We start from the raw sequence: 20,771 nt of genomic DNA, 5'->3' as shown, positions 1-20,771 counted from the left end.
ACTATAAAAAACTTCCTCATATTAGTTGAGTAGCTTTAATGGCTGTTGTTTTTTCTTCCTCTTATCGCTACAGCTGAATCTGGCCTCTCAGTCAGTGCTGGAAGGTCTAAATGCTTGCTTTGACCATCGTGCTGAGATTTACATCCCTGAGCTGGGCATGCGCTTTCATGTTCAGCATGAGAAGACCAAGATCTTCGGCTGCCAAAACCCTTTCACACAGGGAGGAGGACGCAAAGGCCTTCCCAAGTCCTTCCTTAACAGGTTCACTCAGGTAACTTAGAACAAATGCTTTTTCCCCCATCTTTGTTTTTTCAAACTTCACATCTGGTTGAGGATATGGATCTGCATTCTGTAATTTTCTCATTCAGGTTTATGTGGATGCGCTAACCAACGAAGACATGCAGTTCATTGGTGACTCTATTTTTCCTAACATTGACAATGCAATCATCTCAAAAATGGTGCAGTTTAGTAACCGGGTAAGTGGACGACACTTAATGTCTGTTGCTCTTTTAATTGACATTTGAAGATTGATTTTTTTTATTTATTATTATTATTATTTTTTTGGTTTCCTAAGCTTGTCCAAGAAGTGACTGTTGAAAGGAAATGGGGCCAGAGAGGAGGACCATGGGAGTTTAATCTCCGTGACCTGTTCCGTTGGTGTCAGCTGATGCAGACAGACCAATCACCAGGCTTCTTTAACCCTGGGCAACATGTTGGACTTGTGTATGCAGACCGCATGAGGACAGAGGCAGACAAGGCTCAGGTAGTCACACTAATTTCAATACAATATATCATTAATTTTTGGGAGACATTGTTCATCAGTAATATATGTTCTGTCTTCAGGTGTTAGCAGTGTTTAGGAAGGTGTTTGGAGAAGACTTTGAGCCATACATGGGCTCCAGGCAGTTCCACATCACACCTTTGAACCTGCAGGTTGGTCAGACTAAAATAAAATAAAATAAAATAAATAAAAAAAGTTTAATTTCCTAATTAATATTATAATATGTAGTTCTTGATTCTTGCGATTAATCGCATTCAAAATAAACATTTTTGTACGTATTATATCTTTGTGTACTGAGTATATTTACTATGTGTATATAAATACATACACATGCATATATATTTAAGAAAAATGGTATGTTTATGTATTAAATATATTTATATATAATATTAATTATATGAATGCAAATATATACATGTAAAAACATCTAAATATTTTCAAAATACATACTGTATGTGTGTCTTCATACATACATAATAAATAAATAAATAAATAAATAAATATATATATATATATATATATATATATATATATATACGATGAATAATCGTTACCTAGCACTTTAATTGATTGAAAGTATTAAAATAAAAATATATTAGTAAAGTATTATAAATATATAAATAATACATAATATAATATAATATAATATTAATACTCTTTTATTTCCTATTTTTTTTATTGGATTTTAATAATTGTATAATGTAATATAATATAGTTAAGTTTACTCATTTTGAACATTTCATAAACTGATAATTCAAAGAGCTTTACATTAAAAATGATTTAAAAATATTCATAAGTCATAAAAAGGTACAGAAAATCATTGAAAGAATTAAAGGGATTAAAATAAAAAAATATTAGTAATAATATAATATAATCATAATTGTTTAGCATAAATAATTTTTCATGGCTTTAATTATGATATATTTTTAATGGATTTTTAATTATTTTAATCCTTAATCTGTTATCTATAATAAAATTAATCAATTATAAAAGTCTTAAGAAACCTTGGTGTATCAAAATATTTCTTTCTCTCTTTCACACAAACACAGTTGGGTTACTCAGTCCTGCAGCGTAGTGGAGGGGCACCTATTGCTCTGGACCCTCCTTTGTCGATTACCCATCATTCGTTGCGTCCCCTGGAAGCTCTGATGAAGTGCGTAGAGATGGGGTGGATGGTCATACTGGTGGGACCTACTGCGAGTGGAAAGAGCAGTCTAGTGCATCTGCTTGCACTGTTAACTGGACACAGACTGAGGGTCATGGCCATGAACAGCGCCATGGACACAACAGAGCTGCTGGGTGGCTTTGAACAGGTCAGTTGAAAATGACAGACAAACTGATTATTTCACTTACCTTATTTAATGCGTTGTCATTAACTTGGTAATTGTTTTTAGGTGGACATCATACGGCCGTGGCAGCAGGTCTTGGAGAGCATGGACTATGTGGTTGCAATGGTGACCAGACGAGGTCTGATGTCATTGGACGGGGCGGTGCAGGACACTGAGTTTCTGTTGAGCACGTGGAGCACTTTCCGCCGCTGGCTGAGAGAGGAGGGTCTGGACACCACAGAGGGCATGGTTACGTTTGAGGCTTTGAACAAACTGGAGGTCATTATTGTTCTGCTGCACAAACTCAACACTAAACTCAAAGTCTTAACAGGTAAGGACACTACACTACATCAGACTGAGTATATGTCTTCTAGGTGCCTTTTAAACTTAAACATTTGGTTTTCTGAGACATTTGGATTTGAGTTTGAGTAAGAATGAGTTGAAAATCATCAGTATAAATAGGTTGAAAATTGCTTTTTAGATATTTATTTTTAATTTTAAATAAATAAATGTAAAATAATATAAAAAAAAAATTACAGTACATATAAAAGATGTCATTTTTACTGGAAATCGGTAATGTAAAATTATGTAAATATTAGGGATGCACCGAAACGTATCGGCCGAAATGCTTGCGCGTTTTGTCAGTAAAGCCGGTAATTCACACTGATAATGAACATGGATTTGCGCAGCTCGTCAGTGAACAACGGCTGTGTGTAGTATATACGGCTCAACGTGAAATCACGCACCTGATGGCATTTACCGCTGATTACAGAACCGGCTTTACTGACAAAACGCGCAAGCATTTCGGCCGATACGTTTCGGTGCATCCCTAGTAAATATAAAATACATTAAAATTAATAAAAAAGAAATTCATACTTTGAGCCTTGTAATCTGTTTAAAAGAGTTTAAGTGTCATCTAATCTCTGGTTATCTATCGCAGACATGTCAAAGCTGCAGATGGACTTCACTCTACTGAAGGAGCGTTTGGCTCAGATGCAGGACGGCTGGACTCATGGTGGCTTTGAGTGGCTGGATGGTACATTAGTTCAGGCATTGCAGGCTGGAGACTGGTTACTCATGGACAACGTCAACTTCTGCAGGTCAGATTTTTTTAAACATAGTTTTTTAAATGCTCAAGATGCTTAAAGGAGTAGTTCACTTCCAGAACAAAAATGTACAGATAATCTACTCACCCCCTTGTCATCCAAGATGTTTATGTCTTTCTTCAGTCATTAAGAAATTGTTTTTTCTTTATGACTCAGCCTACTAAGAAGGGTCTTATCTGGCGAAACGATCGGTTATTTTCTAAAACAAATGACAATTTATTTACTTTTTTCAACCTTGAACACTAGTCTTGTCTGTGGGAACTCTGCGTATTCCGATTCATGACAGTTAGGGTATGTCGAAAAACACCATCTCATTTTCCTCTCCAACTTCTTTGGAGTTGAGTAAATTAGTTTAGTAAATGATTCAATGACACGTTTATAACACAAAGTCACTCACTTGTAGCCTACCCACTGAATTAGCACTAATCAACACTCATTACTAAAAAAAAAAATAAAAAAAATGTTCTAAATGAGCTATGTGTTACAGCCCTTCAGTGTTGGATCGACTGAACGCCCTTCTGGAGCCTGGTGGGTCATTAACAATTAATGAACGAGGAATCATTGATGGAAGCACACCCACCATCACCCCCCACCCTAACTTCAGGTACGAATCTCATCCTGAACCAACATCTCATCCTACTAATCTGTGAATCTCACTGCCTTTGCTTAATCCTATTTCACTGTGTTTTTCAGGTTGTTCCTCACCATGGATCCCACACATGGGGAAATCTCTCGAGCCATGAGAAACCGAGGTGTTGAGATCTACATTCCGGGCGAGCACGAGGGCGTGTGCTGGGACACTCTGGATCTAAAGATGGTGTTACACACCCTGGGTGTGACGGGAGATTGCGTGTGCGACCTGCTTATCTCCATTCATTCAGAAATCAAGAACACCATATGGGGTGAGTCCGAGATTGGATCAAAAACCTTGATAGAGTTATTAGCTTTTCTTTATTTTTATTTGTGTTTATTTTAAGATGTTTTAATGGATATTCTCTCTTTAATGTCCTCTAGACTCACCTGCATCATCCATGTCGTCTCTGCTCCATGCTGCGTCTCTGCTGTCTGGTCAGCTCCAGAGAGGAGTTGATCTGCCCAGTGCCCTTCTGCAGGCCTGTGGAGAAGCATATGCTTTCTGTCAGCGCACCACTGCTAACCAGCAGGTACATGGATGTTTTCCATAAACCACGACAAGCTAAAGTGCCATAAAATTATGACACATCAACCTCACCTCTCATTTCCTGTCTCAGCTGGCTCAGGAAGTCATTGAAAGGCAGTTGGCAGTGCTGGACTCTGAGGACTGGGGCAGTGGGTTGCTGTGTGCAGGCGTGTGGCCAGACCGCATCCCCTCAGCCTTACTGTCCACTGAGGACTCGTGTTTCTCCAATGTCCAGAGAGACGGACAGGTCTTGCTGTACTGCCTCAACACCCTCAGTCTTTATGGAAAAAGGTCAGAACTACACTGTACATACAGATCATTTTGTATTGTCTCATAGGTTGTTAATGAGATTCTAATAATTTTTTTTGCCATGAAAGTTATTCAGTGTTTAATTTCTGTTTTACTTTATTTCCCATTCCCATATTTTTTTGTTCATTTTTAAAGCATTTCATAAACAACGTTTATTTATTTATTTATTTTTAAGTTTTAGTTCAGTTGTAGTTTTTAGGTTATTTTTTCTAGTTTCAATGTTTTTTGCATATTTATTTATTTATATATTTTATTCTATTTTATTTTAGTTGTAGTTTTTTTTCTTTTTAGAGCTGCTGAAGTGTCTTATATCACTCAAAACTTTTTCTTTTACTGAAATCATTTGAGCTCAAACCAATATTTTTCAGGAATCGTCCACTGAGCCTGGTTGACCTTCAGAGGGCAATGCAGAGCGGTGCTGTGCTGGACGGGCTGCAGTTTTCTGGAGGTGGAGGACTGGATGGTGGAGCTGAGAATACACTGTGCCTCCTTCCAACAGCAGTTAAAATATTGACAGAAAGAGCTTCTCACAGCGACTGGGTCCTCAGAACCAGCTGGCTCTCACACCTTACCAAAACTTACAAACATGCACCAGGTAGGCTGTATTGAAAAAAACAGCCCTTTTAATGTGTTTAATAAAGCTTGTGTTGTCCTGAGGTCATATTTGAGTCCTGAAAACTTACTTGTGTTTGCAGATGCAGCTCTGATGCAGTTGGAGGCAGGATGCACAGCGCTAAAAGCCGTATTCAGCAGCAAGCTAATTGGCAAAGGCAAATGTCTGGCAGAGCTCTTGCAACCACACAGCACAGGTAACGTATACATATTCGTATATATACACACTTAAAGACCACTCACTTGAAATAATAATCAGCTTTGTTTTCTTGACCTTGGTTTAATTGTGCATGAATAATCAGTGACTGTTATAGCTGTCTTTCATAATATCCGGGTACTGAGACTTGTATGGCTTAATATAACGTAAATTATGTCTCTTATTGAAATATGTAGTAGGAACCCCATTAAATATTCACTTACTATACATATTTTGGACTATGGGGGCACCATTATTTTGATGATGTAAAATGGTTGCACTCGGTGAGCTGCTGGTGCTACCTGTTGCTATTTTTACCGCAACACAACCCGGAAAATGAAATACTGATACGGTGACCACAGCTACTGAAAGAGCTTACAGGTGGTGATTGATATAAGCGTAGACTCAAACCAAATGCCGTACCATCGATTTTCCCCACAAGGAGTCTAAACGCCCCCGGATATTGAGTGAAATCCGCACTGAGAAACTCCTTCAGTGGCTGAAGCATCATGACAAACGTCAGCATGTTTACATCCCGCCAGGATGCCATCTAGGGTTTAATGTCTCTGCTGTTTGTAAGCTCTTTCAGTAGCTGTGGTCTACTAAAAGCCTCAAAGGCATCAGGGCTAAAGTGGAGAGAACCAAGACGCGGGTCTTTAGGAAGTTTTATTCGTCCACAGGCATCTTCCCATTCTTTTCTCCTCCTCTTATCACTGGGAAAACCAGTGAAGACTTACATTGCTTCTCTTACTGCCCTTCAGCTGAAAATTACTTCCAAAAGCCACACAATGTGGCATCGTATTAGTATAAAAATAATGGCACCCCTCATAGTCCAAAATATGTGTAAAACGATGTGGATTTTTCAAATAACGTCAATTTTTTATGGGTTTTCTACCTCATATTTCAGGAGGAGACATCATTTATGTTACATTAAGCCAAACAAATCTTAATACCCAGTTGTTGACTTGTGGAGTTACTAAATTCTTTCTTCACCAGATGACTACAGGATTCTGATAGATATGCGGTGGAACAAGCAGTACTTGGACATTTTGGCCAACACCTGCAACTTTGAGGATGAGGAGAGATACATGGAATTCATGGAAGCGCTAAATGCCGTTGCCAACAGGTAAGTCCGTATAATTTTTACTACAAAAATATTTAAGTAAAATTGAATATGTCTAGAAACGAATGTTTTATGTTTTGAAAGAATCACATTGCTGATGGACCGAGAGGAGAGAGCAGCTATTAACGGCAGTGCTGGAAACAGCTCGCCTCATAACAGTGCCCTTAGGCTGGCCACTGCCTTCTCGAAAGGTACGCGCACTCCCACAGTCTTGTTAAAATTGCACCTTTGATATTAGAAGACATTTCTTTATTAAAGTCTGGGTAGATGTCACTATTCACATTTTAAAACTGGATTTTATAGGCACGGTTGACATTGGCCACCTGCCTCATCCAGTGTTGGTCCACCTGCGCTCATTCTTCGATCTGTGGGATACATTCGTATTGCAAGCTGTGCAGTCGGGCCAGCCATACATCTCTGACCACCTCATGTTTGAGGTCAGAACCTTATTCCTCAAAATATTTTATGAGTATATTCTTGCTGCTCTATTCTGCAGTTGGTTTATGGTGATGTGATTGTGTGTCCAGATCCTACAGCTGCTGCAGTGGAGGGATCGTTTCTGGCATGTGTGTAACTCCCTGTCTGCCGATACTCGGGGTGTGTGTGTAATGTCCCTGCACTGGCAGTGGGTGCACAAAAACCTCATTTTGCGGCTGCCTCAGCTTTTGATGGGGGATAGTGACTATGAGTGAGTAATGGCTTTTATTATGTAACTAAAATCCATGATGTAATGTTCTCTGTAGTCTTTGTTTATATGTGTGTTGTGTATGTTTATTTCAGAGGCCAACAGGAATTACACACCATCTCCACAGCCATCCAGAACACACTGTCTAGCTCGGTGGCTGTGGCTTCTGCTCTAAAGGGCATCCAGAAGACATTGGGAAAGCCATTGCCATTTAAGGTTAGGCAATTTATATTTTTTATACCACTCATGGCATGGCAGTATTCATCTGTGGTGCTCATGGGGTTGGGTTCAAGTCCAGGCTGTGATGTTTCCTGTTTCCGTTTTTATATTATAAACTTTTAAAAGTGTGGGGGATTTTTCAAATGTTTTTGGAAGTCTGAAGTCTCATTGGCTTACCAAAGCTACTTTTATTTGATCAAAAATAGTTTCTATTTTAATATGTTTTAAAATGTTATTTATTTCTGTTGCGGCAAAGCTGAATTTTTTGCCAGCAGTACTCCATTTTTCAGTGTCACGTGATCCTTCAGAAGTAATTCTAATATGCTGGTTTTCAAAAAACTCTTTCATTTTGTCAATTTTGAAAACATTTGAGCTGCTTAATATTTTTGTGGAAATTGATACATTTTTACACAAGTTCAAAAGAACAGCTATTATTTAAAAAAGAAATCTTTTGTAACATTATAAATACATTTACTGTATTAATTGTGTGTTCTTGCTGAATAAAACTTTTTTTTTTTTTTTTTTTAAGTGCGCCCAAAAATAAATGAAGATGTTCTATCAAAAAATTCAGATGTCCTTCTTTCTAACTGCCTTTAAATAATCTCACAAACATTTCTGTACAGCTGGAGGCGGTGGCTGAATGTGCAGCCCGTCTGCGAGTGCTGTGCAAAGCTTTGGATGTTAGGGATCTGCGCCTGGACAACAGCCTCGCATCATTATGGAAACAAGAGGTGTCTCGTCTCCGTGGTGTGGCCATGGGAATTGACTCCAAAGAAGCTTTACTGGAAGCTTGGGGTTTGGTTCTTCAGGCCAACCTCCTGCTGGAGCCTCAGAACTCAGGTCGACTAGTCACTTCGATTTTTGACAGTAATTCTTAAGCATTGAAGGCACAATAATTTTTACGCATGTTGGGTGGTTTAGTGCTAGTCCATACAACCAGCACACCCTGACCGCTGGAGAGCTGCAGCCCTGCAGAGTTCAGCTCCAACCCTAATAAAAACTCACCTGCCTGTAGCTTTCTAGAAACCCTTCAGACCTTGATTAGCTGTTCAGGTGTGTTCAGGTGTGTTTAGGGTTGAAGCAAAACTCTGCAGTGGCTTAGTTTAATAACACAGAATGCACTTTGTTTCTGTTTAGGTGTTCTGGAGAGGCTTGTGAGCTGTGTGGATCAGCAGCAGGGTCATATGGCTTCCTGTGGCCTGCTGGACTCTCTTTCAGAAGATAATGAGGAAGAAGTAGGAGACAGTGCCGCACCAGGCCGTGAGGTGTTACTGCAGCTTGCACGCAGGGCTCAACTGTGGCCCGCACTGGAGGAGTTAGCAGTCCTTAACCAAATGAAAGTCACCACAGACCTGCTGTACTTGTCAGTGACACCAAGGTATGACTGTGGTATCAAATAAACTATTGTAAAATAATTCATTTGGCAGGTTAGTGACATTGTCAGAATTCTTTTCTTATTGTTTATGCACTACCAGTCAAAAGAGTTTGAACAGTCATATTTTTAATGTTTTGTAAAGAAGTCTCTTCTGCTCGCCAAGCCTACTTTTATTTGATCCGAAGTATTACTATTTAGAAAGTAGTAATATTTAGAATAACTGTTTTCTATGTGAATATTTTTTAATATGTAATTACTCCTGATGTCAAAGATGAATTTTAGCATTATTACTCCAGTCACATGATCCTTCAGAAATCATTCTAATATTCTGATTTGCTGCACAAAAAACATTTATTATTATTATGTTGAAAACATAATGTTGAAGAACAGCCTTTATCTGAAAAATCTTTTACATTATAGATGTCTTTATCATCAGTTTTGATCAATTTAAGCATCCCTGCTAAATAAAAGTGTTAATTTCTATCTATGTACTCAACTGTTTTAAATATTGATAATAATAATAATACTACTAATAATAAAATGTTTCTTGAACAGCAAATCAGCATATTCAGCTATGATGCTGAACATGTAGCTTTGATCACAGGAATAAATTAAGTTTTAAAATGTATTCAAAAAGAAAGCAGTCATTTTAAATGGTAAAAATATTTCACAGTATTACTGTTTTTGCTGTATTCTGCATCAAATAATGGTGAGCAGAAGAGACTAATTTAAAAAACATTAAAAATCTTACTGTTCAAAAACTTTGGCTGGTTGTGTATATTAATATTAAAAACAAATTAGCTTTAATTTTCTTTTTATTATATACTTTTTTCATTTGTATTTATATTGTATTTAATTTAAATTTTATCTCAATTAACAAAAAATCAAGTTTTTATTTTAGTAAACAATAAAACCACTGGAAATTGGCACTTGATTTTGTAAAGAAGTAGGATCTTATAGCACAGGGTTGTTAATAACACTGACTTCTTTGTATTATGTGATGTTATATTCATATTGTGTTGTACATTTTGCTTTACAGGAGCAGTAAGAAGGCAGAAGATGGTCTGCGCAGGTCCTTCTCTAACCATCTGCGTTTCTGTATGCAGTCGACCCCCATGAATATCCGACAGCTGCAGCCTCTCTGGTTCCTGCTCGGCACTGAGCGGGTCTGTCAAAACACCTTCGCAATCATTCTGGTGTTATTATGAATGACCGTATTGATGATTACTAAATTTACCATACAAACAGCACAGTGATTAAGTTTGATCTTTATGTTGCCATGCAGACAATTCAAATGACCTTTGTTAAGCATTCCATTTATAAAAAGATTATTTCTCCAGTTACTGAGAAACACATGCTGCGCTACAGTTCCTCAGTTTTCAAATCTGATCAGTCTTCTTGTAATTCCCTCATCAGCCTGTGGAAGAGCTGCCTCTGGTGTGGTGTGAGCTGCTGTCCGAGACACTGGCAGCGTTATGGAGCGGCAGCGTGACTTCTGACCCTGACCGTTGGCTGAGGTGGAATCCGCTAAACCCTGAGGAGCACATGAACTCCAGATCACTGTTGGGACCATCTGATACGGTGTGTGTGTTTGTGGAAAAGAATTTAAAACTGTATAAGTTAACATGTAGAAATAGCTTGTAACTTCATAAATAACCTTGATGTGATGTCAATGTGAAGGGTCCCGGCATGCTGAGTCGTGCAGTGTGGTCCCGCTGCATGCTGGGAGTTCTGAGCAGCACTGATGCTGGCGGCCGATGGGATCCATGGGGGTCATACTTCCTGTCATCATCACGGGTGACCCTAGGCGAGTGGAGAGAGAGAACGGGGCAACTACAAGATCTGAGTGCTGTGATCTGGGATAATATGGCTATGCCTGAGCTTGCTGATTTCAGGTAGAGACACATATCCCACCTAGTGAAGTAACATGTTAGATTTTAAATATTTTAGAACAGTATGGTATTTTAATATTTTCTTAAACATTTCTTTAAATATATTTTAAATTTGTTTTATTTTTATATTAATATTTTATAAACGTTTTATTTTTGTTAAATGTTTAATATTTTTATAAATGTCATGTATTTTTATTGTCATTTCTATTGTGCAGTGATTCATTTTTATTCTTCTGTCTCTCATTCTCTCTCTCATTCCCTGTAGATTGACAGACTGTAGGTTGCAAGGACTTGTGTTGCGTAGACAGCTGCAGTCTCTCTCTGAGCTGTTGTCTCCAGGTTTACAGGAAAGCTATGCAGAATCCTGTGAAGGTCTAACTGAAAGCCAGGACCCCATTGCTGCAGCCCAGGAGATACAGATTGCCCTCAGAGAGGGTCTGCCGGAAAACCTGCTCCCAGAGGGCTTTCTGGATACCTTAGTAACATGCTTGACACAGTTTGCACACAACCGGGCACAGGATTCGGTCCAGCTTGCCCGGTCTGGAGTTTTCTGGGTGAATATGGGTCTGCTGCAAATCCAAGTTTGGGCTCCACAAACAATTTTTGACCCTGCAGTCAAAAGGGCGTATAAACTCCGCTATGCACAAGAGGAGGTGAGACGAGTTTGCAAGTTATTGCTTTTGAGAGATTTCTATTGTTGCTTTTCAACTTATGCAAATCACTGTTCTTTGTGTCTCTCAGCTTGCTTTGCTACAGGAAGAGTGGAGAGGGCGGAGTCTCTCCTCACAGCTGCTTACTGGGGCAGAGCTGGAGGAGAGTAGCACAACTGACAACTTCCAGCATCCTCGCATCAGGTAATGAATATGATATGACAGATATGAGAGAGTTCTAGCTAATATCAACCAATACTCAATATTAAATAATTAATGCTCAATCCCCTGAATATCCATTTTTCATACTGTACATGAGGGATATTCAGTTCAAGTTCTAAGAGGTCCATTCTCTATATTTCCTTCCCAGGAGAGGTCTGGACAGTATTTTTTTTGGAATAGTTATAAATGTCTATTGGAGCAGTAGTAGTATTTTAAAAGGAAATATTCCTAAATAGTCAAAATAGACCTTAAAGTTAAGGATATTTTTCTTATATTTATTTTTTTACTTATTTAGGTAAAATATTATGGAATGTTGATATTATCTATTTATCAGTTATCTATGGAAGCCCGTTTCCGCACTGAATAAAAAATTAAAAAAGGTAATTCTCTCAATTCTGTTTTTTTTTTTTGTTTTTTTAGAATTGCATGATACAAACTCACAATTCTGACTTTTATTCTTAAAATTATGAGATATAAACTCACAATTGCGAGTTGTGAAATCAGGATTGTGAAATATTTGAAGTCTTCTGAGAACACTTCTGAAAAATAAACTTGTGAGAATTCTGACTTTATAACATGCAATAAGTAAATCAGAATTGTGAGATAAAAACACAATTGAGAACATATTCTTTTGTTTTCCTTCAAAATTGGACTTTATAACTCGCAGTTGCGAGTTCATATCTCACAATTTTGAGAAAAAAAGTCAGAACTGCAGTTTTTAATCTCATAATTTTGACTTAATTTCTCACAATTGTAAGTTTATATCACGGAATTCTAGCTTTATAACTCGCAATTGCGAGTTTAAATCTCTCAATTCTAGCTTTCAGAATTGCGAGGAAAAAGTCAGAATTGCAAGTTTTAATCTCAGACTCACAATTCTGACTTTATTTCTTGCAATTGTATTTATTTCATAATATTCTGAGAAAAAAAGGTAAATGGTGAGATACAATCGTGCATTTGCAAGAAAAAAAGTCAGAATTGCGAGTTTATATCTCACAATTCTGGCTTAATCTCTCAGAATTGGGAATCAATTCCGTGCCGGAAACGGACTTTCGTAGTAATTGGAGACAATATGAAAAAAAATAGCTAATCTGTGTTTTATATTGGTTCATCCCTACAGTTTTCCAGTTGGATGTTGAAATCTCTTTTGTTGTTTGTGTGTGCATATAGGTACTTATGGATTCGTATGCAGCAGGTGAAGGAGCAAATTTGTGAACTGAGTCGTAAACAAGCCTGCCGTCCCCCTGACCCCCAATATGGCCGCCTGTATCAAGAACTTCAGCACTACCTGTGCAGCATCGGCCAACCAGCTGCAGTGGGCGACCTGCTTTCCCACCTCCTAAAGGCCTTACAGGCCCCGGGGCCAAAATCAAGGCTGGGAATTCAGGGTTTGTTGAAGGAGGAGGCTGTCTGGCAGGCTTCACAACACCGCTTTTCCCAACGGCTGGTTGAGGAGTACCCGCTGTATCCTGACGTGGTGGTGCCCTTGCGTGCAGCAATTTTGCAAGTGCAGCATGGCATGCGACTCCTGGCGTCTCAGGTGTCCTCCTCAATGACTGCCCAACCGGGTCTGGCACGTCTCGTGTCCACTATGCTAGCTTTTCCAAGTCCAGCAGCGTCCTCTGATCTGGCTTGTGCAGACTATCTGTGTTCAAGGGAATGCATGCATATGCTAAAGGGCCTGGGAAAGCAGTTGCCAGCAACAGAGGTCAGCCGTGTGATACCAGATCATGCAGTTTTGTTGTTGAATGCGCTGCTGTACATACAGAGTCATGCACTGAGTGCCAGACATCTCAGTGCAGAGACGCAAAAACTCTTCAGACATGTTTGTCAGGTGAGATATGAAGTACAAATGTGACCCTAGACCACAAAGCCAGATATAAGTCGCATGGGTATATTTGTAGCAATAGCCAAAAATGCATTGTATGGGTCAAATTATCAATTTTTCTTCTATGGCAAAAATCTTTAGGATTTTAAGTAAAGATCATGTTCCATGAAGATATTTTGTAAATTTCTTACTGTAAATGTATAAAAACTTCATTTTTGATTAGTAATATGCATTTCTAAGAACTTTATTTGGACAACTTTAAAGGCGATTGTAAGTAATGTTTAAGTTAAGGTTTACATCCAATAATGATTTTCTTTTATTTTTTTTAATTTATTTTAAAAAGCTAAATTAATTCATTTTGATGATTTTGTTCATTTTAAAATATTTTTAGCTTTGGTTAATTAGTATATAGATAATTTGTTGATTTTTTTTTTAATAAATTAAAGCCAAAATTAGAATCTGTTTGGGAAAAACCTCCTTCAAGGTTAACAGCATATATTTTTTATTAGATTTATAAACCTGCAGATCAACTTTATTTAATTTGATTAAATTGTTTAGTGTCTTTGACAGTACATACTGTTCACAGGCTTTCGTGAGCAAGCTTATGATGTCAGTAGCAGTGATTTTGTGACACTGTGATGTTTTGTTTAGGCTATAGTGAATGAATGGGACGAACAGGAGAAGAGAGCAAGAGAAAAAGAGCAGATGGAAGCCAGTCTATATCGCAGTCGCACTCGTTTACATGGGACAGGCCTTACAGAGGATCAGCAGGAAGAGAGAGAGTTCAGACGCTCTTTCCCCTCCTACCACAAGGTAAACATGGACTAAAAGGGTCAATGCGAGTTTTTACACACATTCGCATTTCCATTGTTGTCAGATCAGTTAAAGTTTATACTTGGATGTGTTTTCTCCACTTTTCCACAGGATTTTGCTGATATCACTTCAGAACCTAGTCTAGATCAGCCAATAATCATAGAGGACGACGATGATGTAGATACAGAGGAGTCATCTGGTGAGACAAGCAGCGTCCTGTTGGTTGGCAGCATGAGCACAGTGGTTCAGGTCCATCAGAGACTCTGCTTGTCTTATGCTCAGTCACTGTGGTACCATCCTGACCCGCCAACCAATGACACCAAAGACCACATCAGTGCCCTGGTTTCATCCTATCAAATCACAGCTCCACTAATAGCCCGTTTCTACCATCTAATGGGTATGAAGGCATGATTTTATGCAAGTTATAAAACCTCTGCCCACACACATCTCATCATCTGATCTTTCCCTGTTTTTTTTCCCTTATCTTCCAGACTGTGAAGTGGACCCTAAGTTGATGGGCTCTCAGCTTCTCCTCAGCACTCTGCTCCAGAACACTGTGAGTGGTTCTGGAGGTCCAGCTGGACTTATTTTGCAGAGTGATGGGCCGTATGACTTCTACAGAGACCCTAATATGAGTCAGGCCCGGATTTGCCTGCCAGCGCTGGAACAGCTGAGTAAGGCTGTAAGACAGCGCCTGAACGACTGGCCCGAACACCCTGCACTTGTTCAGGTGAGAAGGCTGTCACTGTCATTGCTATGATCTTTTTCAGGTTTTTTGAAATTGAGTTTAAGAGATCCTCAAGAAACTTAAGGAAAATTTAAGAGAAAAGAAAAGAATTTTACAAAATGTACACTACTTTTCAAAGTTCGGGGTTTTGGTAAAAAGTTTAAAAGTTGTAGTCTCTTATGCTCACCAAAGCTGCATTTATTTGACCAGAAATACAGTCAAATACAGCAATATTGTGAGATATTATTGCAATTTAAAATAAATGTTTGCTATTTTAATATATTTTCAAATGTAATTCATTCCTGTGATGCAAAGCTGAATTTTCAGCAGTCATTACTAGGCTTCATTGTCACATGATCCTTCAGAAATCATTCTAATATGCTGATTTGGTGCTCAGGAAACATTTCTTATTATTATCATCAAGGTTGAAAGCAGTTGCTGCAATGCTGCTTAATATTTTTGTGGAAACCAAAACTGATGCTGGTTTCCACAAAATTTTTGAATTAATTAAAAAAAAAAAAAGAGCAGTTGTGTATTTTTAGGCTATTTATTAAATAGTCTTGTTATTGAAGAACTGCTTCAGTAATTAATATTTATTGTGATTACACCTTACTAATAAATCTGAATTGAATTAAACATTTAAAGTCAGGTTTGTACATCTAACATTATTAGTGAGTAAAAAAAACTCTGCACTTAATTTAATTAAAAAATGGCTTTGGTAAGAGTTTAAAAAGTAATTATTTTATTTTGCAACAAAAAAATCTTTGTAAAACATTTATTTTTGTATTTTTTATGTTGTTTTTTTTAATTATTTTCTTACACATCTGTAGCTACATGTAAATTTTAAGGAAAACATGCATCTCACAAATGTATAATCACAATTTGGGCTCCAATATTTGGCATCAAGTTGGGTGAAAACCCCTTGGTTTAATTATCATTTGAGATATAACTTCTGAAACTCAATTTGCAATGAAATGTGTTAACTTTTGTATTATGTGTTGCAGATCATCATGGTAATAGAGAGGATATTGGCGTTCAGTCTGTCCAGCCCTCTAGCAAAATTCCTAAATGGGCTGGAGATCCTGCTCAGCAAATCACAGGTAGAGGGATCAGCTCATACACTAATCAATAATACACTGGCCATTTGTGCACATCTTAAGTCATCAGTTTCAGATACCAGTTTGACAGCAGTTCTTCTCTTTTTTTTTTTTTTTTTTTTTTTTTTTTTTTTCTTCACAGGACTGGGAAAACAATGCTAGCCGGGCAGTGTCTCTTAGGAATGAACTGGAAGCTATTACACAACTCATCATTCAGTGGAGAAAACTTGAGCTCAAGTAAGTAGTAAAACATTGGTTATAGTAAAGCTTGTTAGGTTGCCTCAATCTGCAACATAATGGACTAAATGGTTTCTACTACTGTATCTCTGCAGCTGCTGGTCAAGCAGCCTAGATAACGCACTGAAACGCCATGCTGAGAATTCAACCAAGCACTGGTTGTCCATTTACCAACTCATAGAGAGATACCTACTGGAGCAGAGGACAGACTCCAAACATGGTGACCGAAATGCACTTTTATATATGTAGCACTAAAATGTTTCGTATTGTATAATAAATGATTAATCGCGTTTAATCTTTTTTTTGCATTGGATTACACTTTTCTTGTCCAGTAGATGATGGTGTGGAGAATCTTTCCCTCTCGTCAGTCTCATCCACCCTGCAGGCCTTCATTGAAGGCTCCACCATAGGAGAGTTTTCTGTCCGCTTGTCCATGTTGCTTGGTTTTCACTGCCACGTCCTGCTGGCTCCCAAACAAGAAGGACATGGTAAGAGAGAGAATCTAGATTGCAGTGTAAATATAGGGACAGAGCAATACATATACAGTGTTGATACAGTACAGTTTGTTCTATTTTGAATTTTTTGGTTTGTGAATTAGTGCTGTGAGACAAAATGATGACTATGCAGGCCAAATTAAATGAATGACTTCTTTTTTTTTTTTTTCCTCACAGACTCGCTCTGCAGTCTGCTGTGGAATCTCTATAAATATTACACACAGTTCTCAGAGAGCATCCAGGCCAAGATCACCCAGCTGAGGTCTCCTATAGAGAAGGAGCTCAAAGTAGGTGAAACCACAGCAAGCAAGACTGATTTCATATGTAATTTGTGTTTCTTTTTACTGAGTTACTGTAATGTTTGTCTTGATGCATACAGGACTTTGTCAAAATCTCCAAGTGGAATGATGTCAGTTTTTGGGCCATCAAGCAGTCAGTGGAGAAGACACACAGGTGAGGGTGATTGACTTGACGTTACACCAACAGTTTGAGGTTTGGGGTCAGTAACATCCGAGCACCAAATCAGCATATTAGAATGATTTCTGAAGGATCTTGTGACAATGAAGATTGAAAATTTCAGCTTTGCCATCACCGAAATAAATGCATTTAAAAATATATAAAAAAATACAAAAAAGTTATTTTAAATTGTAATTTTATTTGCTTGTACAGTATCTTTGATCAAGTAAATGTTGCTATGGTGAGAATATAGTGCTAAAACAACAAACATCACATTGAGTGTAGTGATTTAAAAAAAAATAACGTTGTGACGTTGTGTCTGTGATCAGGACCCTGTTTAAGTTTGTGAAGAAGTTTGAGGCGGCACTGAAGGAACCATGTGCACCGTGTCTGGTGGAGCAGGGCAGTAGCAGCAGCATGGATGATGTGAATTCACAGTCTGAGGAGACTCCTCTGCACAGGGTTCATCGAGCACTGAAAACTGCCCTGCCTGGAAAGGGCAGAGATCTACAGGTACTATACCGTCAAGCTGAAATAGCATCTCAGTTCAAACTGATTTTAAACATATCTTAAAGGGGACATCAGATTCACAATACCATTTTTCACAAGTTGGTATGATTCTTTAAGGTCTTCATGAAATACCGCAACATACTGTGGTTAAAATTCCTCTGTTGTGGAAAACAACACCTTTTTTACCTTGTCAAAAACAGCTCTGTTCACAGCGAGCCGTTTTAAAGAGCATGGCTCTTTAAATGATAATGAGCAACTGCTGACTCCGCCCCCCTTTCGTTTTTGTGTATTTAGTAACGCTTTACCATCAAAAAAAAAACTAATCCACTGCGTCCTCAGTGGCTCGGATGTCGGGAGAAAATCTTGTTTTCGCTTTTGCATTCAACTACAAAACACTTGAATTGCTAACAAGGCATTGTTGTCGTGCAGAAAATGGTAGACAGCATGCAGCTGGCTGAGGTCGCAAATATGCTATATCCGTCAGCAGTTGTGGGCGGGGCCAGAGCAGTATGACGTTATATTGCTCAGAAAATCAAAACGGCTTGATAATTGAGACTTTTTAGGTTTTTTGGGGCTTAAAAAAGGATTCAGTGGATTTTAATCATTGTAGGGTGGTTGTGTCCACACACTGCTAAGACACATTTATATGCAAACAACATGTAAAAGTGAATTTTGCATCCAGTGTCCTCTTTAACTTTTCTTTTAAACTCAATTTTGGAGTTTTTTTTTTTCTTTTACCATCAAGACATTTTCTTTGCAAATAATATGACATCCTCCTTTTGCACTGATTTATAAGTTGCTTTGGATAAAAGCCTCTAAATGATTAAATGTAAATGTGATCTTGAATTCTAGAGGATCGTTATTAAACAACTATATTGTCCTTATCGTCATCCTTACGGTGATGTAACAAAGTTGTATTAACAAACAATTTGTAACAAAGTTGTAACACCTTTCATGCATCAGGCTGATGGTCCAGAGGAACTTTCGTCTGATAAAGAGTCCTCGTCTCTCCCAAGCCCGTCTGCCTGTCCTCACGAGGAAGATGAAGAAGTTGTGTGTGCAACTGGTAAAGAAGACAGCTCTGTCTGAGCTCTCAGAAGACCTGGATCAGTTCACAGGTATCACTGTTTGCCCTAATTTCAGGCTGAAATCAGGCTGAGAACTTCACAGAGGAGTTTATTTTGTAATTTTTTTTTTAAAACTAGATTGCTCATTTGCTGTAGTCAGACTAGTCATCCTGCCTAGAGCTTACTCGACATGTTCCAGTTTATGTTTGGGGCTAATTAAAGGCATTCTCATGAATAAAAAACGCATAACTTTTTCTCCAATTTGTTATTGTTCCAGCCGAGATAATTACCAATGTGCAGGCCTTGCAGAGCCTAACGGTGGACCGCAGCATGGAGCAGGAGAAGCAAAAGGCAGAAGTAAAACACATCCTTCTGCAGAAACAGAGAGCGCTAGCTGATCTCTTCAAAATGCTTGCACAGATCGGTCAGTCTGAGTCATTATATGTGGTATTAGAAAATTGATTAATAAATCAAGATTCTTAAGGTCTTGAAAAAAATGAAAATATCATTGTTAGATTATAGTATTTTTTTAATAGTAAGAAATATTTAACAACATGAATTGTTATAATAAAAAAACTTCATGTTATGTTCAAAAATCTATTCCTTTTTCCACAATATTGAAGTCTATGCAGACAGCAGATTGATTGAGTTTTGTTCCTGTCCAGGTCTGTCCTACCGTAAGGGTCTGACTTGGGGTCATACAGCAGACCCAGATGAGACACTGTGCCTGCAGCCCATTGAGATGAAAATAGCCCTGTCTGCAGTCAAGACACAGGACAGCACAGAGCACATGTGCGTAACCTTCATCTACAGACTAGTTTCTTTCATAGAACTTAGAATCAGAGCCTGATTTTAATAGTAAATAATGTTCACAGGTTATTTGCGGAGATGATGGATGCATGGAAAGGCTGTGAGAAATATTTCTATCGATCCTGGGCCAGACGCAACGCCATGCTGACGGCATTACAAAGCGCTGTTAAGGTAAGGGCCTCAAATCGTTATTTGACCCTTGACCACAAAAACAGTCTTAAGTAGCACAGGTATATTTGTAGCAATAGCCAACAATACATTGTATGAGTCAAAATTATTGATTTGTCTTTTATGCCAAAAATCATTAGGATATTAAGTAAAGGTCATGTTCCATGAAGATATTTGTAAATTTCCTACCGTAATTATATCAAAACTTAATTTTTGATTAGTAATATGCATTGCTAAGAACTTCATAACTTTAAAGGTGATTTTTCTCAATATTTAGATTTTTTGCACCCTCAGATTCCAGATTTTCAAATGGTTGTATCTCGGCCAAATATTGTCCTATCCTAACAATCCATACATCAATGGAAAGATGTTGTATGAATTAAAAAAAATGCAAAATTAAATTAAAATGCAAAATTAAATGTCTGCTTTAGATTGAAAGTTTTATTGTGGCACTCTTGAGTGCTGCAGTAAGTGACTGTTTTTTAATTCTTGCTCTGTCCTTCTAGGAGCTTGGGCTGGGAAATGTACAGCGATGTAGAGGTTTCTCTTCTCACCTGTTTAAACTTTTGCTGAGGCAAAGACGAAGACTTGCCGGACTCACAGAGCACTGGGTCCAGCTCAGGTACAGTCCTTTCAAGATGCATTAGATAGACTTCCATTTAAAAGTTTGGGGTCAGTCAATTAAGAGTTTTATTTTGCAAAAGCAAATTAAACTGACTGACAGTAACTTTCTGTTCATCAAAGAATCCTGAAAGAAATGTATCAAAGTTTCCACAAAAATATTAAGCAGCACGGCTGTTTTCAATATTGTTTTTTAAGCACAAAATCCGAATATGAGAATGACTGATTTATGAAAGATCATGTGATACTGAATACTGGAGTAATGGCTTCAGAAACAGATTTTAAA

At 38.0% G+C, this 20,771-nt stretch overlaps 1 protein-coding gene across 1 annotated transcript in view; it reads left to right on the top strand.

The window, feature by feature from the left end:
• The window catches only part of mdn1 (midasin AAA ATPase 1), a 54,353-nt gene that overhangs the window by 20,166 nt on the left and 13,416 nt on the right, over positions 1-20,771 (top strand). Inside the window, 42 exon segments of the mRNA XM_051138277.1 lie at positions 74-271; positions 369-476; positions 575-763; positions 844-933; positions 1,831-2,094; positions 2,176-2,440; positions 3,050-3,209; positions 3,703-3,819; positions 3,909-4,117; positions 4,230-4,378; positions 4,466-4,665; positions 5,052-5,278; positions 5,379-5,492; positions 6,488-6,617; positions 6,699-6,805; positions 6,918-7,051; positions 7,142-7,302; positions 7,395-7,515; positions 8,142-8,358; positions 8,656-8,896; positions 9,933-10,059; positions 10,310-10,474; positions 10,574-10,788; positions 11,051-11,438; positions 11,527-11,639; positions 12,828-13,491; positions 14,137-14,298; positions 14,410-14,695; positions 14,790-15,028; positions 16,030-16,125; positions 16,265-16,359; positions 16,455-16,579; positions 16,695-16,847; positions 17,031-17,140; positions 17,233-17,306; positions 17,639-17,822; positions 18,783-18,827; positions 18,829-18,937; positions 19,164-19,310; positions 19,552-19,678; positions 19,762-19,867; positions 20,371-20,486. Of these exon segments, the coding sequence (XP_050994234.1) occupies positions 74-271; positions 369-476; positions 575-763; positions 844-933; positions 1,831-2,094; positions 2,176-2,440; positions 3,050-3,209; positions 3,703-3,819; positions 3,909-4,117; positions 4,230-4,378; positions 4,466-4,665; positions 5,052-5,278; positions 5,379-5,492; positions 6,488-6,617; positions 6,699-6,805; positions 6,918-7,051; positions 7,142-7,302; positions 7,395-7,515; positions 8,142-8,358; positions 8,656-8,896; positions 9,933-10,059; positions 10,310-10,474; positions 10,574-10,788; positions 11,051-11,438; positions 11,527-11,639; positions 12,828-13,491; positions 14,137-14,298; positions 14,410-14,695; positions 14,790-15,028; positions 16,030-16,125; positions 16,265-16,359; positions 16,455-16,579; positions 16,695-16,847; positions 17,031-17,140; positions 17,233-17,306; positions 17,639-17,822; positions 18,783-18,827; positions 18,829-18,937; positions 19,164-19,310; positions 19,552-19,678; positions 19,762-19,867; positions 20,371-20,486 (7,247 nt within the window).

Source organism: Labeo rohita, chromosome 20, assembly GCF_022985175.1.
Source record: "Labeo rohita strain BAU-BD-2019 chromosome 20, IGBB_LRoh.1.0, whole genome shotgun sequence".
NCBI lineage: Eukaryota > Metazoa > Chordata > Actinopteri > Cypriniformes > Cyprinidae > Labeo > Labeo rohita.
Note: the sequence above shows the minus strand (reverse complement) of the source record. Positions and strands in the feature narration are given on the sequence as shown.